A 15491-nucleotide genomic window follows, 5' to 3' on the forward strand; every position below is an offset into this window, starting at 1 on the left:
AGTCCCTTGTGAATGTTTTCTTACAATTTAGATTTCCTATTTTATCGACTAGATAATGAGGAAACTGGCGCTTCTTTAAAGCCATCAAAAAATTGATGTCAGGGCATATTCAAGCAACATGGAAGCAACGATGGAGTCTTCTCTTGAGCATAGATGTTGGCTGTGCTGCCAGCCAGGTAGGCTGCATGAAGCCTGGTGGCTCATGGATTGCTCATGAGGTGGGATGACTCAGGGTTGTCATTTTGAACATGAATTATTGTATTGTGTGCTGCCAAAAAATGGTGCTTTCTAAAAGACTATTGAAATACAGGGGGCTTTGGACTTCCCTGGTGGCGCAGTGGTTAAGAATCTGCCTGCCAACGCAGGGGACACAGGTTCGAGCCCTGGTCCGGCAAGATCCCACATGCCGCAGAGCAACTAAGCCCGTGCGCCACAACTGCTGAGCCTGTGCTCTAGAGCCCGCGAGCCACAGCTACTGAGCCCATGTGCCACAACTGCTGAAGCCCATGCGCCTAGAGCCCATGCTCCGCAACAAGAGAAGCCACCACAATGAGAAGCCTGCGCACCGCAACAAAGAGTAGCCCCCGCTTGCCACAACTAGAGGAAGCCTGCGCGTAGCAACGAAGACCCAACGCAGCCAAAGATAAATAAATAAATTTATTAAGAAAAAAGAAATACATGGGGCTTTTTGACCCTAAATGTAATCCTCTTCAGGAGCTATGTTTTTTGAGATTGTATAGTCGTTTAAAAGGGAGGAAAAAAAAAATTGCTCCCTTACTGCTAGGATGAGCTTTGGTTCTTGCTGCTGCCGATGACTGCCTCCTCCTTTGCAGTCTCTAATCATCTGGGGCTAGAGCACAAGCCAGGTCTTTGGAGCTGTGGGCTTGGGAACTCTCCTAACAGCGAAGATCATGGTTTAGCCCAGAGATGTTGTGGCAGCTACTTGGGTTGCTCGTTGTCCTTTGTCTCCTTCTTGTTCATGGCTGAACATGAGGAGAAATTACCTTCAGAGAAGTACTGTAGTTATCATGAAATTTAATAACAATCGTGCCAGAGTAGTAGTGGTAGCTGTTAGGATCTCTCTGTTTCATGTAGCTATGAATATAAAATTGTATTAAATAAACTTGTATTATTCTAACAGATATTATGATGAATCCAACAGCTTTCCCCTCTCTCCTATTTTTAGCAGGATCAGGGGGAGTGACCCAGCTCCAGGGATGGGCCTTGATTAATCTCAGTTTAGGGATGGGTTTAGATTAATCCAATCTTGGTAACTGCCCGGGGCAGTGATTAGTTGAGGAGCTCAGTCTTGGCCCCCGGAACATGACATTCCCTTGGTTATAAATCCAGAAATGAGACATGAAGGAAAGGTCGCTGGAGGCTTTGGGGAAACATTTCCTCACTTTTGAGAGAGAGGCACAGGAAGATGATCTCTTTTCTTCTCAGTATTGCTGTTGTAGTCAGGAACTGCTATCAGTCAGAGGATGAAATTGATACTCCCATGAGGGCAGAGCCAAAGGAGGTGCAGAGAAATGAGCCAGAACTACTGGATTGAGCCATCTCTGAACCTCAGCTCACCACTGGGCTTGTCATATGAGTCAACACATTACCTTAAGCTAGTTTGATTTGGGGTTTCTGTTATTTGCAGCAGAAAGCATCCTAATTGATATATTATCATTCTTAAGACTGGTTATTCTTTTAATCCTGGAGTAGCCTCAGAAAGTTGTCTTTCCTTTATAATAAGTATTAACGCACTATATATTCTACTGATATCATTGTCAAAACTAATTGTAATGTAGAGATCTTCATTTTCTTAGTGTCATAAGATTTCTCAGCATCCCTCCTATTCTCGCGAGTGTACGCTGACAAAACTTTGAACTTGCAAGGTTTTCTTAGCTGTCTCCACACTTAGTAGAATTTAACCTTTACTTAATTACACGGAGGTATTTAACCTTTCATTTAGGATCTACTGCATACATGTTTCTGTGTGCAACCTAACTGGCAAAGAGAGGATGGAACCCTTGCTTGATGTGAGAGCAATTCAGAACAGTATGTTAATAAACCCAGTAACAGGGCTTCCCTGGTGGCGCAGTGGTTGAGAATCTGCCTGCGAATGCAGGGGACGCGGGTTCGAGCCCTTGTCTGGGAAGATCCCACATGCCGCGGAGCAATTTGGCCCGTGAGCCACAACTGTTGAGCCTGCGCGTCTGGAGCCTGTGCTCCGCAACGGGAGAGGCCGCGATAGTGAGAGGCCCGCGCACCACAATGAAGAGTGGCCCCCGCCCGCAGCAACTAGAGAAAGCCCTCACACAGAAACGAAGACCCAACACAGCCAAAATAAAAATAAATAAAATTTAAAAAATAAATAAAAAATAAAATAAAACCAGTAACACAGTATTGAATTGCTGTGCAAAAGCCAGGCCTGGAGGTAGGGATGGACAGGCCTGAGTGGAGAGGACCGCAGGGTAGGGTGGCACCCTCAGAGAAGGCTGCCGAGTGAGGTAGCCATGCACGGGTAGAGGGGAGGAGGTGCGGGGCCCAGTGAGAGAAACAGAGGCTGAAGTTGGAGAGAGGCTGGGAGGGTGGCGGCGTAGGGAGAGCGGTGCACCTGGGGGGAAGGCTGGATTGCCAGGCCGAGGAAGTTGGATCCCTGGCTTCTTGAATAGGGAGGTGACATTACCACAGGGATTGTTGAAAGCTGTTGTCACAGTTGCATGCAGGGGAATTAGACCAGCAAGAGGTGTTGGCACAGCGCCCTGGGAGGCTATTACCATAATCCATGCATGAGGTGACAAGATCTGCCGGATAACGGCATCTGAATGTGTAATATCTTACATCTGTGTGGAATTTCAGAGTTCCCACAGCACAATCAAGCACATGATCTAATTTATCTAATGAGATTCTCTTAACCTTTTTTATGGATGAGAATGTGGAGGTTCAGAACAGATAGGCAACCTCCTAAAAGTTATTAATGACAGAACCCAGCCTACAGTCTAGGACTTTTTTTTTTTTTTTTTTCCTTCGGTACGTGGGCCTCTCACTGTCGTGGCCTTTCCCGTTGCGAGCACAGGCTCCGGACGCGCAGGCTCAGTGGCCATTGCTCACGGGCCCAGCCGCTCCGCGGCATGTGGGATCTTCCTGGACCGGGGCACGAACCCGTGTCCCCTGCATCGGCAGGTGGACTCTCAACCACTGCGCCACCAGGGAAGCCCACAGTCTAGGTCTTTTGACTTCTAGGTCCAGGGCTTTTCAATAATAACATAAGTGATAGTTCCCATTTTTAGTGAAATTCAAGTTGTGTTAATTTGACTGTGCTCTACAGCATTTGTCTGTCACCTGGCTCCTGAAAGCAGCATCAACCAAAGCTAAGTACCAGTTCACAACTCTTATAAAATGTTGAAAACCTCTGAATAGTGAACAGACGGTTAAGTATCACAGATAATGGTAGAACCTCCTCCAATAACAGAAAGGTAATCCTTCTAACAAATACAAAAAACAAAAGTCTGGGTCAGTAGAAAGTTTCCTCAATGTTTCACGTGAATGGAGAGTAACTGAGACTTAAGGGCGCCTCAAAATGGCTTTGTTGAATGAAGGTGGAAAAGTTGCCCATGACTCCTGACTACAGGTAAAAACAACCTTGAAAGAACCAGAGTTACATCTTAATAAATAGAATAAGGAAAAGTATTCATTTGGCAGGCATTCTGATAGACATCATCTTTTACTTAAAATGTGAATGAACTATTAAAAGATGGAATGTTGGACGACTTTAGTCTTCCAGTTAAGAAAGTTATTTTCTGAAGATACAGTATTTTGAAAATCATGAATTTTCCTTCTTTTTTACTGTGCTAAAAAAAACCCATACACACACATAAAATAAAGTTTACCATCTTAACCATTTTTTCAGTGATCAGTTCAGTAGTATTGAGTATATTTACATTGTTGTAAAATAGATCTCCAGAACTTTTTCATCTTGCAAATCTGAAACTTTATGCCCATTAAACAACAGCTCTCCTTCCCCGCCCCCTCCCTTCAGCCCTTCATAACCACCATTCTATTTTCTGTTTCTATGAATTTTGAAAATTGTGAATTTTTAAAAAATGTTAAGTAACATCAAGAAACATTCATTTCTTGCCTACCGCATGTTTGGCATTGTTCTTGATGCAAGGACCAAAAAGAGATAGAGGCTAGAGAGAATCCCTAGAGGGTCTTTGTTACACTGGATTTGGAGATATATAAAAAGATAAATCACAATAAAAATGTGTTAAATGAATGATGACCACAGTGAATTCTGTGTGATGCTAACAATAATATTTGTGCTGTGTTGCTCAGTTTTGCTTCAGTGACTGCAGACCCTGCAATTCTGAGGTACCTTAGAGGAGGAAATGTGAGCCAGATAACCTGGGGGTGTTGGGTATGAGATTGTATTTGTTAACATTACATGGTTATTAGTGAAGGGAAAGAATAAGAAGCTGTTCTGCTGGATTAGCTTGGGTGTGATTGTTGCGTATTTCAAGATTCACAAGCGTACCTGAAAAGATTCCCTGGGGGAAAAGTGCCACGCAGAGAAGAAGGGGTGAATCCACTTGGTTTATGCCTTTGCCATATATGAAGCTGGAGCCGGCAAGCAGCCTTTTTGGGTGTTCTCAATGTTAATATGTAGAAATACTGTAATAATGTAGCCGTTGAAGGCTTTTCTCCCTCAAAATAGCTGCCGTTAATGTTTCAGTCACTTCAGAGGATGCATAATTGACCGTTTTCTTGAAATGTCTTGGAAACCACTTTAAGGGGCTCTATAGAGAATGTGAAGGAGTAGAAACATCTGAAACAAAGCTGAGTAGCCAGATGATGAGGATTTAGCAAATTGCAAGCGAGCTGTGTTCACTGACTGGTCCCTTCAGAAAGAGCAGCAGCCTGTTCCTGTTCAATGGTAGAGGATGCTGGTATTTGTGAGGGACTTTGTGGTTCTTTGTAGTTGAAATTGCTGAGTTAAGTTTTGAGCTACCATAGTGGGGGGAAATAGGTGAGGGAGGGGTTGAACTGTTGAGTGCTGGAGCCACAAATGACTTTCACATGCTACCTGTCAGGCTGGTTGAGTGCCTTCTCAGCTTTGGCTTCAGGCTGGAATCACTTGGGGAGCTTTTAAAATTACTAGTGCGCAGATCCCATCCTTGACCAATTAAGTCAGAATCTCAGAATTTGGGGAAGGGGGCAGGCCTAGTCATGAGTACTTTTCTTTTTCTTTTAAGTTCTTGAGGTAATTCTAAAGTGCAGAGAGGGCTAAAAGCCCTTTTAGCTATTTCAGCACTAGCCAGAAAGATGCAGGGAACATTTATTAACATGTATGTAAAGTACTTGCTAACTGTATAAAATAAATATGCAGGCTTTCTCATCCCTGCCTTCAGATAGGCGGGTTTTGTTTTGTTTTTTCTTTCTTTTAGCCAGTTGCAGATTCTAAAGAAACAAATAGAAGGAGGTGGAAATAAAACAAAAAGAGGCCTCACGGCCTTCTTTAGGGAAGGACGGGGCACGAGGGGTGGGTAGGAAGCTTTGTTTATCTGTATTTCAGGAAGTGGAAAATATGGCATGTTCTCCATCTATCTAAATTATGTACCTTTGAGGGATGTGTTCCATTTGTGTCAAAATAATGAGGCATATAATACGCTTCATTTAACATGTGTGGGAATTCTTTGCAGAGTAATTAGCATTCCTTTCTTCAGCCTGTATTCAGAGGAAACATACCATTCACACCCTCTCTGTGTTCACATTTTCCAGTGCGTTGGAGAGCTTTTTTTCAAAAGAAATCTTTGTCCTTTTCCTAATAAGACTTGGATTATATTTGAAGAAATTTAGCATGTCTTTCTTTCTTTTTCTGGCAGGAATTGATTTTAAAATCAGAACGATAGAACTAGATGGAAAGAAAATTAAGCTTCAGATATGGTAAGTAAAAAAAAAAAAAAATATGCACACAGCATTTCTACCTTAATCAGGAATTGAATGTGGGAATTAAAAGGTGAATTGTGGTAAATTAGAGGTATCGTTTGGTAGCTAAAACTTCTGTATCAGAACCAAGGGGAAATGGGTAGGTGTTCAAAGTCGTCTTCACCAAGAGTGGGATGGTAAGGATGATATCACTAAGTCTCACAGCCAGGAGAAATTTGAGAGCTCATTCTTCCAAAATGCTAATTTTATAGGGGAGGAAACTAAAATTCTAAAGCGTGTCAGTTATTTTTCCATTGTAGTTGTTGCAGCTGTGAAATCAGATAAGGCAAAGTAGTCAAGTGGTAGGAACCCCAAAGTTCCTACCCCAAAGTGCTGATCTGGAGTCCAGCCTCTAAACTAAAGACTTTGTGTTCTTTGCTTCCCTTCTTAGGGACTACTTGTCCTCATTTGCAAATTGATTGGTCAGACTGATGACATCTGAGTTCCCTTCCAGCTCAGATATTTTCTCATTTATTTGCATATTTCTTCTCCTTAAATAAAAAGTGGGGAACACTGCACTGGGGAATAAGGAAGGGAAAAGGCATGCCTGTCATCTCTCATGTTATAATATGCAAGGCAAAGATCTCACGATCAGCCAACTCTGACTGGTTAATTCCTCAAGAATTTGTCACACTACAGTGAATAAATATGGTTCCTGCAGATTGCCTGGTTGAATATTTTTGGCTTGAACTCAAACTCTTAGATTTTTTTCTTTTTTTTAACCTCTTTAGTTGCTTTCAGTGTAGGGCCTTCCATGGAGCCACATAGATTTGGAGCCTTGAGGAAGGTTTTGGATGATGTTTACTGACCTAATGTGTGACAATAACAGCAGGAAACAAAGCTTAGAAATTTAGAGCATCATAGACTTAAGAAGGAAGCAGGGCAAAATAATAAAGTAATACATATATATCAGCTTTTTCCATAGGCTGTTTTTCTTCTTTGAACTTCAGAACCGGGATAGAACTAGAACCTTATATTGAAATCCACCAGCCTTTCTTTGATAGGCAACTGGGACTTAGAGGGGTTAAGTTCATCTGAAGGCGTATGTCTGGGTTAGTGATGGAGCTGGGACAACTACCCAAATCTCCTGGAACCTTGTGTCAGCTTCATGTATTAGCCTTGTATAGAGGGTTCCCCATATACTTCACTGGAAAACATTGTGTAGGTCACCACAAGCTACTCTTCTCATCTGTTGGTATTTAATAAGAGTCAAATATTTTAAAGAACAAAAAAATTTTTTTAAGGGGGAAGCAAAGAGAATCTCTGACTCTATGCTGTACAGTCCTGACCATGACAATAAGGAATGTTTCTAGGAGCCTGTGGGTAATCAGCTAATTAGAACCCCATGGCACTGTTTATCAGTCCTCTTGGCAGCAAAGTAGTCTCCATTCAGTCTTCATGACCTGCACTTAGGATGCCAAATCCATCCTTGCTGCAGAGCTGGTTCTAAATCAAGTAGCATGTTAGAATCAAAATATGGTTATTCTGGGCTTCCCTGGTGGCACAAGTGGTTAAGAATCCACCTGCCAATGCAGGAGACACTGGTTCGAGCCCTAGTCCGGGAAGATCCCACGTGACATGGAGTGACTAAGCCCGTGCGCCACAACTACTGAGCCTGCGCTCTAGGGCCCACGTGCCACAACTGCTGAAGCCCACACACCTAGAGCCCGTGCTCCGCAACAAGAGAAGCCACCACAATGAGAAGCCCGCGCACTGCAATGAAGAGTAGCCCCTGCTCGCCGCAGCTAGAGAAGCCCGTGTGCAGCAGCGAAGACCCAACGCAGCCAAAGATAAATAAATAAATAAAATATGGTTAGTCTGCTCAATGGTGTTTGGCCCCTGTTTTCCTCATGATTTGTTTGCTGAGTCCCAAACAAATGCCTGTGTATCTAATCCTGATCGGTGAGAGGATGGCAGGATAAGATGATGGTACTGTGAGGCCAGGGCCTGCACTAAACAGCCAAGGCCTAGAATGCTTGAGTCTCATTCAAGGGTATGAGCTGTTTAGTGGCAGAACTGGGACCACAGCCCACCTGAGCCTGTTTCCTCTTCTGTAGAACAAGGATGATGGTAATACCACCACATTGGGCTGTGGTGGGCATCATTTGAGCACCATGTGAAAGTATTTTATGTAAGGTATACATTTTATGTAAGGTATACATAAATGGTAAGGTATTTATTAATGTTTTAAATTTGCTGTATTTCCCTTAGGCCTTTATCTCATTTGGGTTTGGTGTGTGTTAGATTTTTAGTATATTTCCACAAATGCTTCTTTTTTAGTGTATTTCCACAAATGCTTTTTTTTTTCTTTTAGGAATATTGATTTTTCCCAGATATCAAGGAAACTTGACTTCCTTTATAGGGGTTGCTTTGGTAAATGTAATTCGAAATGTTGGCATTTTTCAGAATGTATTCAAATGGTATGTCATCCTCCAAAAAAGCAAGAATAAATGCAAGTTGATGTAATTTTGAGGTATTGTTCATATTTTGAAGTCTTTGTCAACAATTATGTGTTGAACTCCATGGTCTCATTTAATCATGGGCTCTAGAGCTGAAAAAGTTCTTGAGGAGACCCATTTTAGTGTGCTCTGGAGAGCAGAATTTACACGGTAGTAAGTCCAGCCCAACTGCTTGCTTTGTACAGAAATCAGACTTCCAGTCAAGAGAGCAAAGTGCCTTAATCATTGGGCATTTATGAAAAGGATTAGAACTGCCTCTAGGAGTCCAAGAATTTAGAACTATTCTCAATTCTGTTCCTCATCTGACTGACGAACACATGCCAGTTCCTAGCAGGACCATGCATTTTCCTGTTGATGCTTTTGTCATCAAGGTCCAAGTTTTTCACCCAAGTCATTGTGAGCTCCCAACAGGCTTCCAGAGGCGCAACAGGCTCCCTTTGTGTCTCGTTCCCCATCTCCCTGAAACCACTGCATTTGTGAGCAGACCACCATTATATCTCCTACAGCTTCCAGTGTCTCCTCAGCGATACTTGTGATGACTTTGCAAACCACTCTCTCCTTTGTTTTAAATTTTAGGGACACAGCGGGTCAGGAAAGATTTCGAACCATCACGACAGCATACTATAGAGGAGCTATGGTGAGTGTGTTTTAGTGTTTTGTGGAAGTAAAACATGAATATTGATTCGTCAAGTTTGTAGGATTCAAGCTAGAGTCTAGTACATTGGAGAAAATAGATTTTTTGATGTGCAAACAAGACATTTAAAGGGTTTTTTACGTTTTGTGTTTAGTAGCTGTGTACTCTACCATTGGTCTTCATTATATTAATCATGTAATTAGCTTGGAGATGTTTTAGAACTCCTCCACACATGCTGAGTGATCGTATGTTTTTGTGCTTTGTCCTTTTATTAATACCTTTGCCAAATCTTAGCAAACCACAAGCCCTGTGACTAAATATTCATTTCTTGCACCCTCTCCCCATTCAGCCCTGCCACCATCATCCCTTATCTCTCACCAGGTCCACAACATCCACTTCTATTGGCTCATCTCTCTGGAGTCTCCTCCACCAGCATTCTTGCCAGCTGGCCAGGAAGTAGCCAAATGATCTGTGACTCTCTGAGGCTTAGAATCTGGTGAATCTTGACTACCAGGTCCTTCTGTGCTATATCCTAGCCTGATCCTTGTTATCATAACCTCGTCACTTGGCTCTTTTCCGTCCTAAGATGCTTCATCTATACAACCCATTATACTGTTGGCTCAGGGTAGATTCTGTGTGGTGCTGTGAGTACAGTGGTGAATAAGGCAGCTTAGAAGCTGAGCTCTACTGAACCAAGCCTAAAACGTCTGAACCAGAACAGGACTTTATCTCTGGCTTTTAGGCCTAAGCCAGGTATAACTTGGAGCTTTAAATGATGATGAAACCCAATATGCTCTGGGAGTCTTGGAAGGTTGAACAGTTGAGATCACGTAGCCCAGCCTAGTAGACTCTGGGGTGCCAGCTGCCAACTTACCCAGCTCATTGCATAAAAGACCGTTGTGCTTCTGAGAGTGGTGTGGGTGTGACGGAGCTGTAGGGGTCTTAGCTGTCCCTTTGCTGCAGGAAGGTGCGATCTGAATTCACAGATCCCTCTATTATCATGTTGCTCTCCCTTCCTCCTCCACTGCCACTCACCCTCCAGTATTTGAGTGCCAGTGACATCCCCACACAGAAGTTGGAGATTCCTTCTGGGAATTCCTTTTTGAGGCTCTACCACCTTGGGACTCTATACCACTAACCATTTTATATGTATGTGTTCTCCACCCTATAATACTTTGAAGATTGTAAAAGGTCATCCTTTTAAGAAGGGCAGTTGTCAGCTACTCTCTACTTTGCTTAGATTGGAATCAAAGGGAAGGGACTTATCTTGTGTGGAGAAGTTTGTTTGTTGTTTATTTCCTCCAGAAAGGATTTTGGGGGTAAATAAGAACATCTTAACAGGGATGATTTAGAATAGTTTATAGGTTATTTTGATTAGAGGCATCTTATAAACACAGGCCTTTATATTGACCAATTTCTTTATTTTCTAGGAATGATGTATTGATACCACTTGCAAGCTTGTTTTCAATACAGAGTGGGCAAGAACACTTAGAATGTGGAGCAAGTGTCTTCCTTGGCTGTGTAGCTCTAGTTCATGGTATAAGGAAAGAGATCATTGAAATGTGTTCTTTAATTTAGATTTCATTTATCTACTGCCTGGCCTTTTTTCACATTACTGCAAATAATTAGAAATTGTTTCTGTTCTAAGATGTCTTGTCCTTTTCATTTTGAAGGTAGGGATTTTTGTCTCTTGTTTTACTACAAATGCCAGTGCCTTACACATAGTAGATGCTCAATAAATACTTGCTGAAGGAGTGAATCAGTGAACAATTTCAGACCTAGAAACAATCTTAGATACATGTTCAGGAAATCCTGCTCTACTTGAGTCTTGGATCCTGCGTGTCATCTGTTCCAGTGGGATATGGGGCTGTTGTGTTCTCATTTCAACAGGTGGTGGTTCTGGCAGGTTTAGTTGGGTTGGCTAAGGTATGCAGCGTTTTGGTAAGCACAGTACTGAGTCTGACACCGTGGCAGAGTCCTTTGGTCTGTTTCAAGCTATTCAGCAACATTTGTAGGCATAGCAGTAACCCTGACGGACAATCTGGCTTTGGGGGGAAAAGGCACCATATCATTGCATTATCGCTATTTCTCAGTACTGTCTTGTGAACTCTTAGGAGGCCGTTGTTGTTAAAGGTATGTATACTAGATATATAAAGTTTTTACCTGGTATACCGGAACTTGTATTTCCAGCTGATTCATAATATCAATTAGCTTACAAACATAGGGAATATTCAAAGGGTGTCCGCTACTGAAACCAAAGATATAAATTAATAATTGTTGTCAATTGTTGAGTCCAAGCTGTTTCCTGGATTCTAGGTAAAATACTTTACAAATAATATCTCAGTAGATCCTCAAAAATCCATTGTGGAAGATGTGCTGTCCTCATTTCCCAAACGCAGACTGAGAGGGATAAAATAACTTCTCCAGGATCTCCCAGGTAGCATGTGGTGGAGCCCAGACCTGATACCTCTGAGTCCAGAATCTGTGCCCTTAACCACTACACTGTGTTCACACTTCCTGTGCTAACCACCCAGAGTGCTACTTGACAGACAGCAGTAAAGATCAAGGTTGTCCACATAGCCCAAAGGGAAGTAAAGCTCCGGCAGTTTTTTGCTTAATTTTACTATTGTAGGTAGCTAGGCTGTTTGAATCAGGAATTATTCAGATTGCATTTTGAGGCTTTTAAAAATTGCGGTAAGATATATGTAACATAAAATTTAACATTTAAGTGTACAGTTCTCCACTTTGATTTTTTTTTTTTAATTACCTTGGTAATTGTAAAATCTACTTTACAGTGTAGCCAAAGTTAAACATTTGCATTTGAGGCTAGGAGGAGGGAGGATAGAGAAGAATGTTGTTTGTCATTTAAATTTAAATAATTATGTATATTTTTCTGGTTGTCAGAAGGTTACATGTAGTATAGAAAGCTTTGAAAATCCTAAGAAATCATCTAAAATCCCACCACCGTAAGAGACAGCTTCTGTTAACATTTTACTATGTTTCCTGGATTCTTTTATCTATGTGTGTTTTATATGATTTACATTTATTTACATTTATATTTTGTATTTATTTACAAAGTTGGAAGCCAGTCCCTGAAAGATTTTGCCTGCTATTTAAGGAATTTTAATTATGAGTACAATGGCGAGATGCCAAAGGATTTTAAGCAATGAAGTGATAACTCTGGTGCCCTTATGGAGAGTGGATTAGAGGAGGTTAAGAATGAAAGCAGGGAGACGTTAAGTCATCCAGGTAAAGGCTAATTGATGAGAATGTGAGTAAGGCCTTGCGTGTGGGGTATCAGACTGTGGAAATGTGAGGTTGTTGAATCTACAGGACTTAGTGACTGACTAGTGGTGGAGCAGATTACTCCTGGGGATCTGCTTGGACTGGCTGGCAGGGATGTATTGCCCTTCTTCAAAACGAGAGTACAAGGAGGAAGAGAAGATTTGAAGGGGACAAAGACAACTTCCTATTTCACTTAGTTGAGTTTTCGGTGACCACAGGGGCCATCTGGGAGCTGATGCCCTGTCAGTGTTCTCCAAGGCACACCTGACCCCGTCTATGTCTTCGGCCTCTTCTTGTGCCCTTCTCCCATTGGATCTGGGCACTCTTGCCAGGCTGACAGTCTTTTTTTTTTTTTTTAATAATTTAAATTTATTTATTTTTGGCTGTGTTGGGTCTTCGTTTCTGTGCGAGGGCTTTCTCTAGTTGCGGCAAGCGGGGGCCACTCTTCATTACGGTGCACGGGCCTCTCACTATCGCAGCCTCTCTTGTTGCGGAGCACAGGCTCCAGACGTGCAGGCTCAATAGTTGTGGCTCACGGGCCTAGTTACTCCGTGGCATGTGGGATCTTCCCAGACCAGGGCTCGAACCCGTGTCCCCTGCATTGGCAGGCAGATTCTCAACCACTGCGCCACCAGGGAGGGCCAAGCTGACAGTCTTTTACTCAACCTAGTAGGTTCTGGGCCTTCCTGGTGAGCAAGATATTTATCACATTTCTGCTATGTCCCAGGCACTGAGGGCTTCCCCTCTTCACTCCAGCCTCTACCCCTTTGCCCAGTTCAAGTCTACTCAGCCCTCAGGCCTTGGCTTTAATGTCATTTTCTCAGGGAAACCTTCCCTGAGCCACCCCAGCCCCTCAACCAGATTAGGTTAGCATTTTTACTCAGAGCTCTTCATGCTTCTTCATAGTGATTGTCTAAATTATAATTATATAATTATTGGATCATTGTTTTCTTTGCTATCCATTCATGAGAAGGGGCCTTGCCTATCTTATTCACTACTAGTAGCATTTGGTATACTATCAGGCACATAGTAGGTGCTCACTAAATATTTGTTGAAATGGATGGACGGGGGGTGGATCTAGCACTTAATACACAAGTGTGGTCTTGTGATACAGATTTTGGAATAGGTAGCATACAGGTGTCAGTTGAAACATTTAGAAGATAAACTGTTTAAAAATACCAGATGTGGGGTCTTCTAAAATATGATGAGGATGCTTTTCATTAAACTGTGTAACAAATGCATTATATTTTAAGTGTCTGTGATTTACTTAGACAAATAGTAACTTTTTTTAGTTTAGTAACATTTCAGTCAGCTCATATAAAAAGAAATAAATCTAACGCCATATGGTTACAATCTTAGTATAAGAGTCAGAAACAAGATAATTTCTACTTAGAATAAACAAGTGCACAACAGAAGTGATTACCTCTTACTCTCAATGTTATCTCTATTTTAACTTAAACATCCTTTTAGCTTCAGTTGGTGCCAGTTTTATTATATGAGGTCAGGTAGAAAGGGTGCATCACCTTTACCATAATCACTAATTCATTACAGGTTAAAAGTGAAATAAATGTTAACAGAGTATTTATTTACATGGTGAGACAATGGAAGATTTTATTTATTTCTGTTTCTCTGTACTTTAAATTTTTATTATAAATTCCTTCTATAAAGACAGAAAAATGACAAACACAAGCTTTCTGGAGGAGAAGAGTACATTGACATTATATTCTTTAACTTTAAATGTATAAAGTACTAAATAACGGTCTTTTTTCCTCTTATAGGGAATTATGCTGGTCTATGACATCACAAATGAAAAGTCCTTTGACAATATTAAAAATTGGATAAGAAACATTGAAGAGGTATGTATGGAAAGAGAATGGATACTAGAGAAGAGTCCTGCTGGGTGCTTATAAAGGGCTCCTCCCTTTATGAGTGTCTCCCTGTCACTCAGGTGAGCTGCTAGGAAGTAGGGCGCGGGCAGGTCAGGCCCTCTGCTCTGAGGAGTGCCAGGGAGGGTGACATCTCTGGTACCGCCAGTCTGACTTCTCTGCTGGACTGGGGGGAGGTCCAGACAGAGGAGCAGTTTCACAGAATTTTAAACTTGGCCCTGATCTTGAAAATAATTTCATCCAGGCCCCCATTTTACACATGAGAAGACTGAGGCCAGAAAGAGGTGACTTGCGTGTGCTCATAGAGCCTTTAAAAAGGAGAGCGAGGATTAAAACCTCTGGTTCTCAGGTTCTGTCTATTCCACCATGCTATGCTGTTTGACGGGCAAAAATATATCTTTATTCCGGCAGTTTATCATTTTGCCCTTCTAACATTTTCTTCATCTTAGATATTTAAAATTTGGTTTAGTTCCAGTTTGATTGGTATGAAGATTTTTTTTAATGTCTTTGACATTTCAGAAAGAAATCTGACTGTGAAATAATTTCATACACATTTATATTAACCCACGTGAATTTATTGTTTAAGTAGTTCAGAATCCAGAATACCTTCCGCATTGGCTCACTTAGTACCGAGGTGTTCTCCCTTCTTTGACCCAAACTAACATTTGGAAGTTTTTTTGTTAGATAACTTTAAGTTTTATTTTTGTTTGTTCATGTACCAAAAAAGACATGAGAATGACTGCAAGCCTTTGGGAAAAATGTTCGCATGGACTCTTATGCTGTAGCTTTCCCCTCCTCTCATCTTTAAAATTTTTCTGTGAATCAGGCCTTATGTTGAGTGAAAGATTATTTGTCTTATAATTAAATTTCTGGATCTGTTTCTGGCAGGTTAAGATTTGCCTGTTGAGTAACTGTGTTTTTCTCAGGTTGTTTGTCTAACATACTGTTTTCTCCCTGCAGCATGCCTCTTCAGACGTTGAAAGAATGATCCTGGGCAACAAATGTGATATGAATGACAAAAGACAAGTGTCAAAAGAAAGAGGGGAGAAGGTAAATTTGAACTGAATGCATAAAGATTGGAATCGACTCACGTTAAGCATTCATTTTCTTACTATTATTTAATTATTGATTTAAGTTTTAAAAACATCTATATTTTAATCTGTTAAAAAAACAACAAAAGGGTTGTAATCCATACTTGAATGGTATGAATTAGTATTCGAGCTCCAACTCCATATACTGTGTAGTCAT

The 15491-nt window shown here is 41.5% G+C and overlaps 1 protein-coding gene across 1 annotated transcript in view; it reads left to right on the forward strand.

Annotated features, from left to right (window-relative positions):
- RAB8B (RAB8B, member RAS oncogene family) overlaps window positions 1-15491 on the forward strand; it is a 67336-nt gene that overhangs the window by 42706 nt on the left and 9139 nt on the right. Inside the window, exons 2-5 of the mRNA XM_065871128.1 lie at window positions 5877-5937; window positions 9015-9075; window positions 14136-14213; window positions 15204-15293. Coding sequence (XP_065727200.1) covers window positions 5877-5937; window positions 9015-9075; window positions 14136-14213; window positions 15204-15293 — 290 coding nt within the window. The remainder of the gene's footprint in view (window positions 1-5876; window positions 5938-9014; window positions 9076-14135; window positions 14214-15203; window positions 15294-15491) is intronic.

The sequence above is a fragment of the Phocoena phocoena genome, chromosome 2 (genome assembly GCF_963924675.1).
Source record: "Phocoena phocoena chromosome 2, mPhoPho1.1, whole genome shotgun sequence".
Taxonomy (NCBI): Eukaryota; Metazoa; Chordata; class Mammalia; order Artiodactyla; family Phocoenidae; genus Phocoena; species Phocoena phocoena.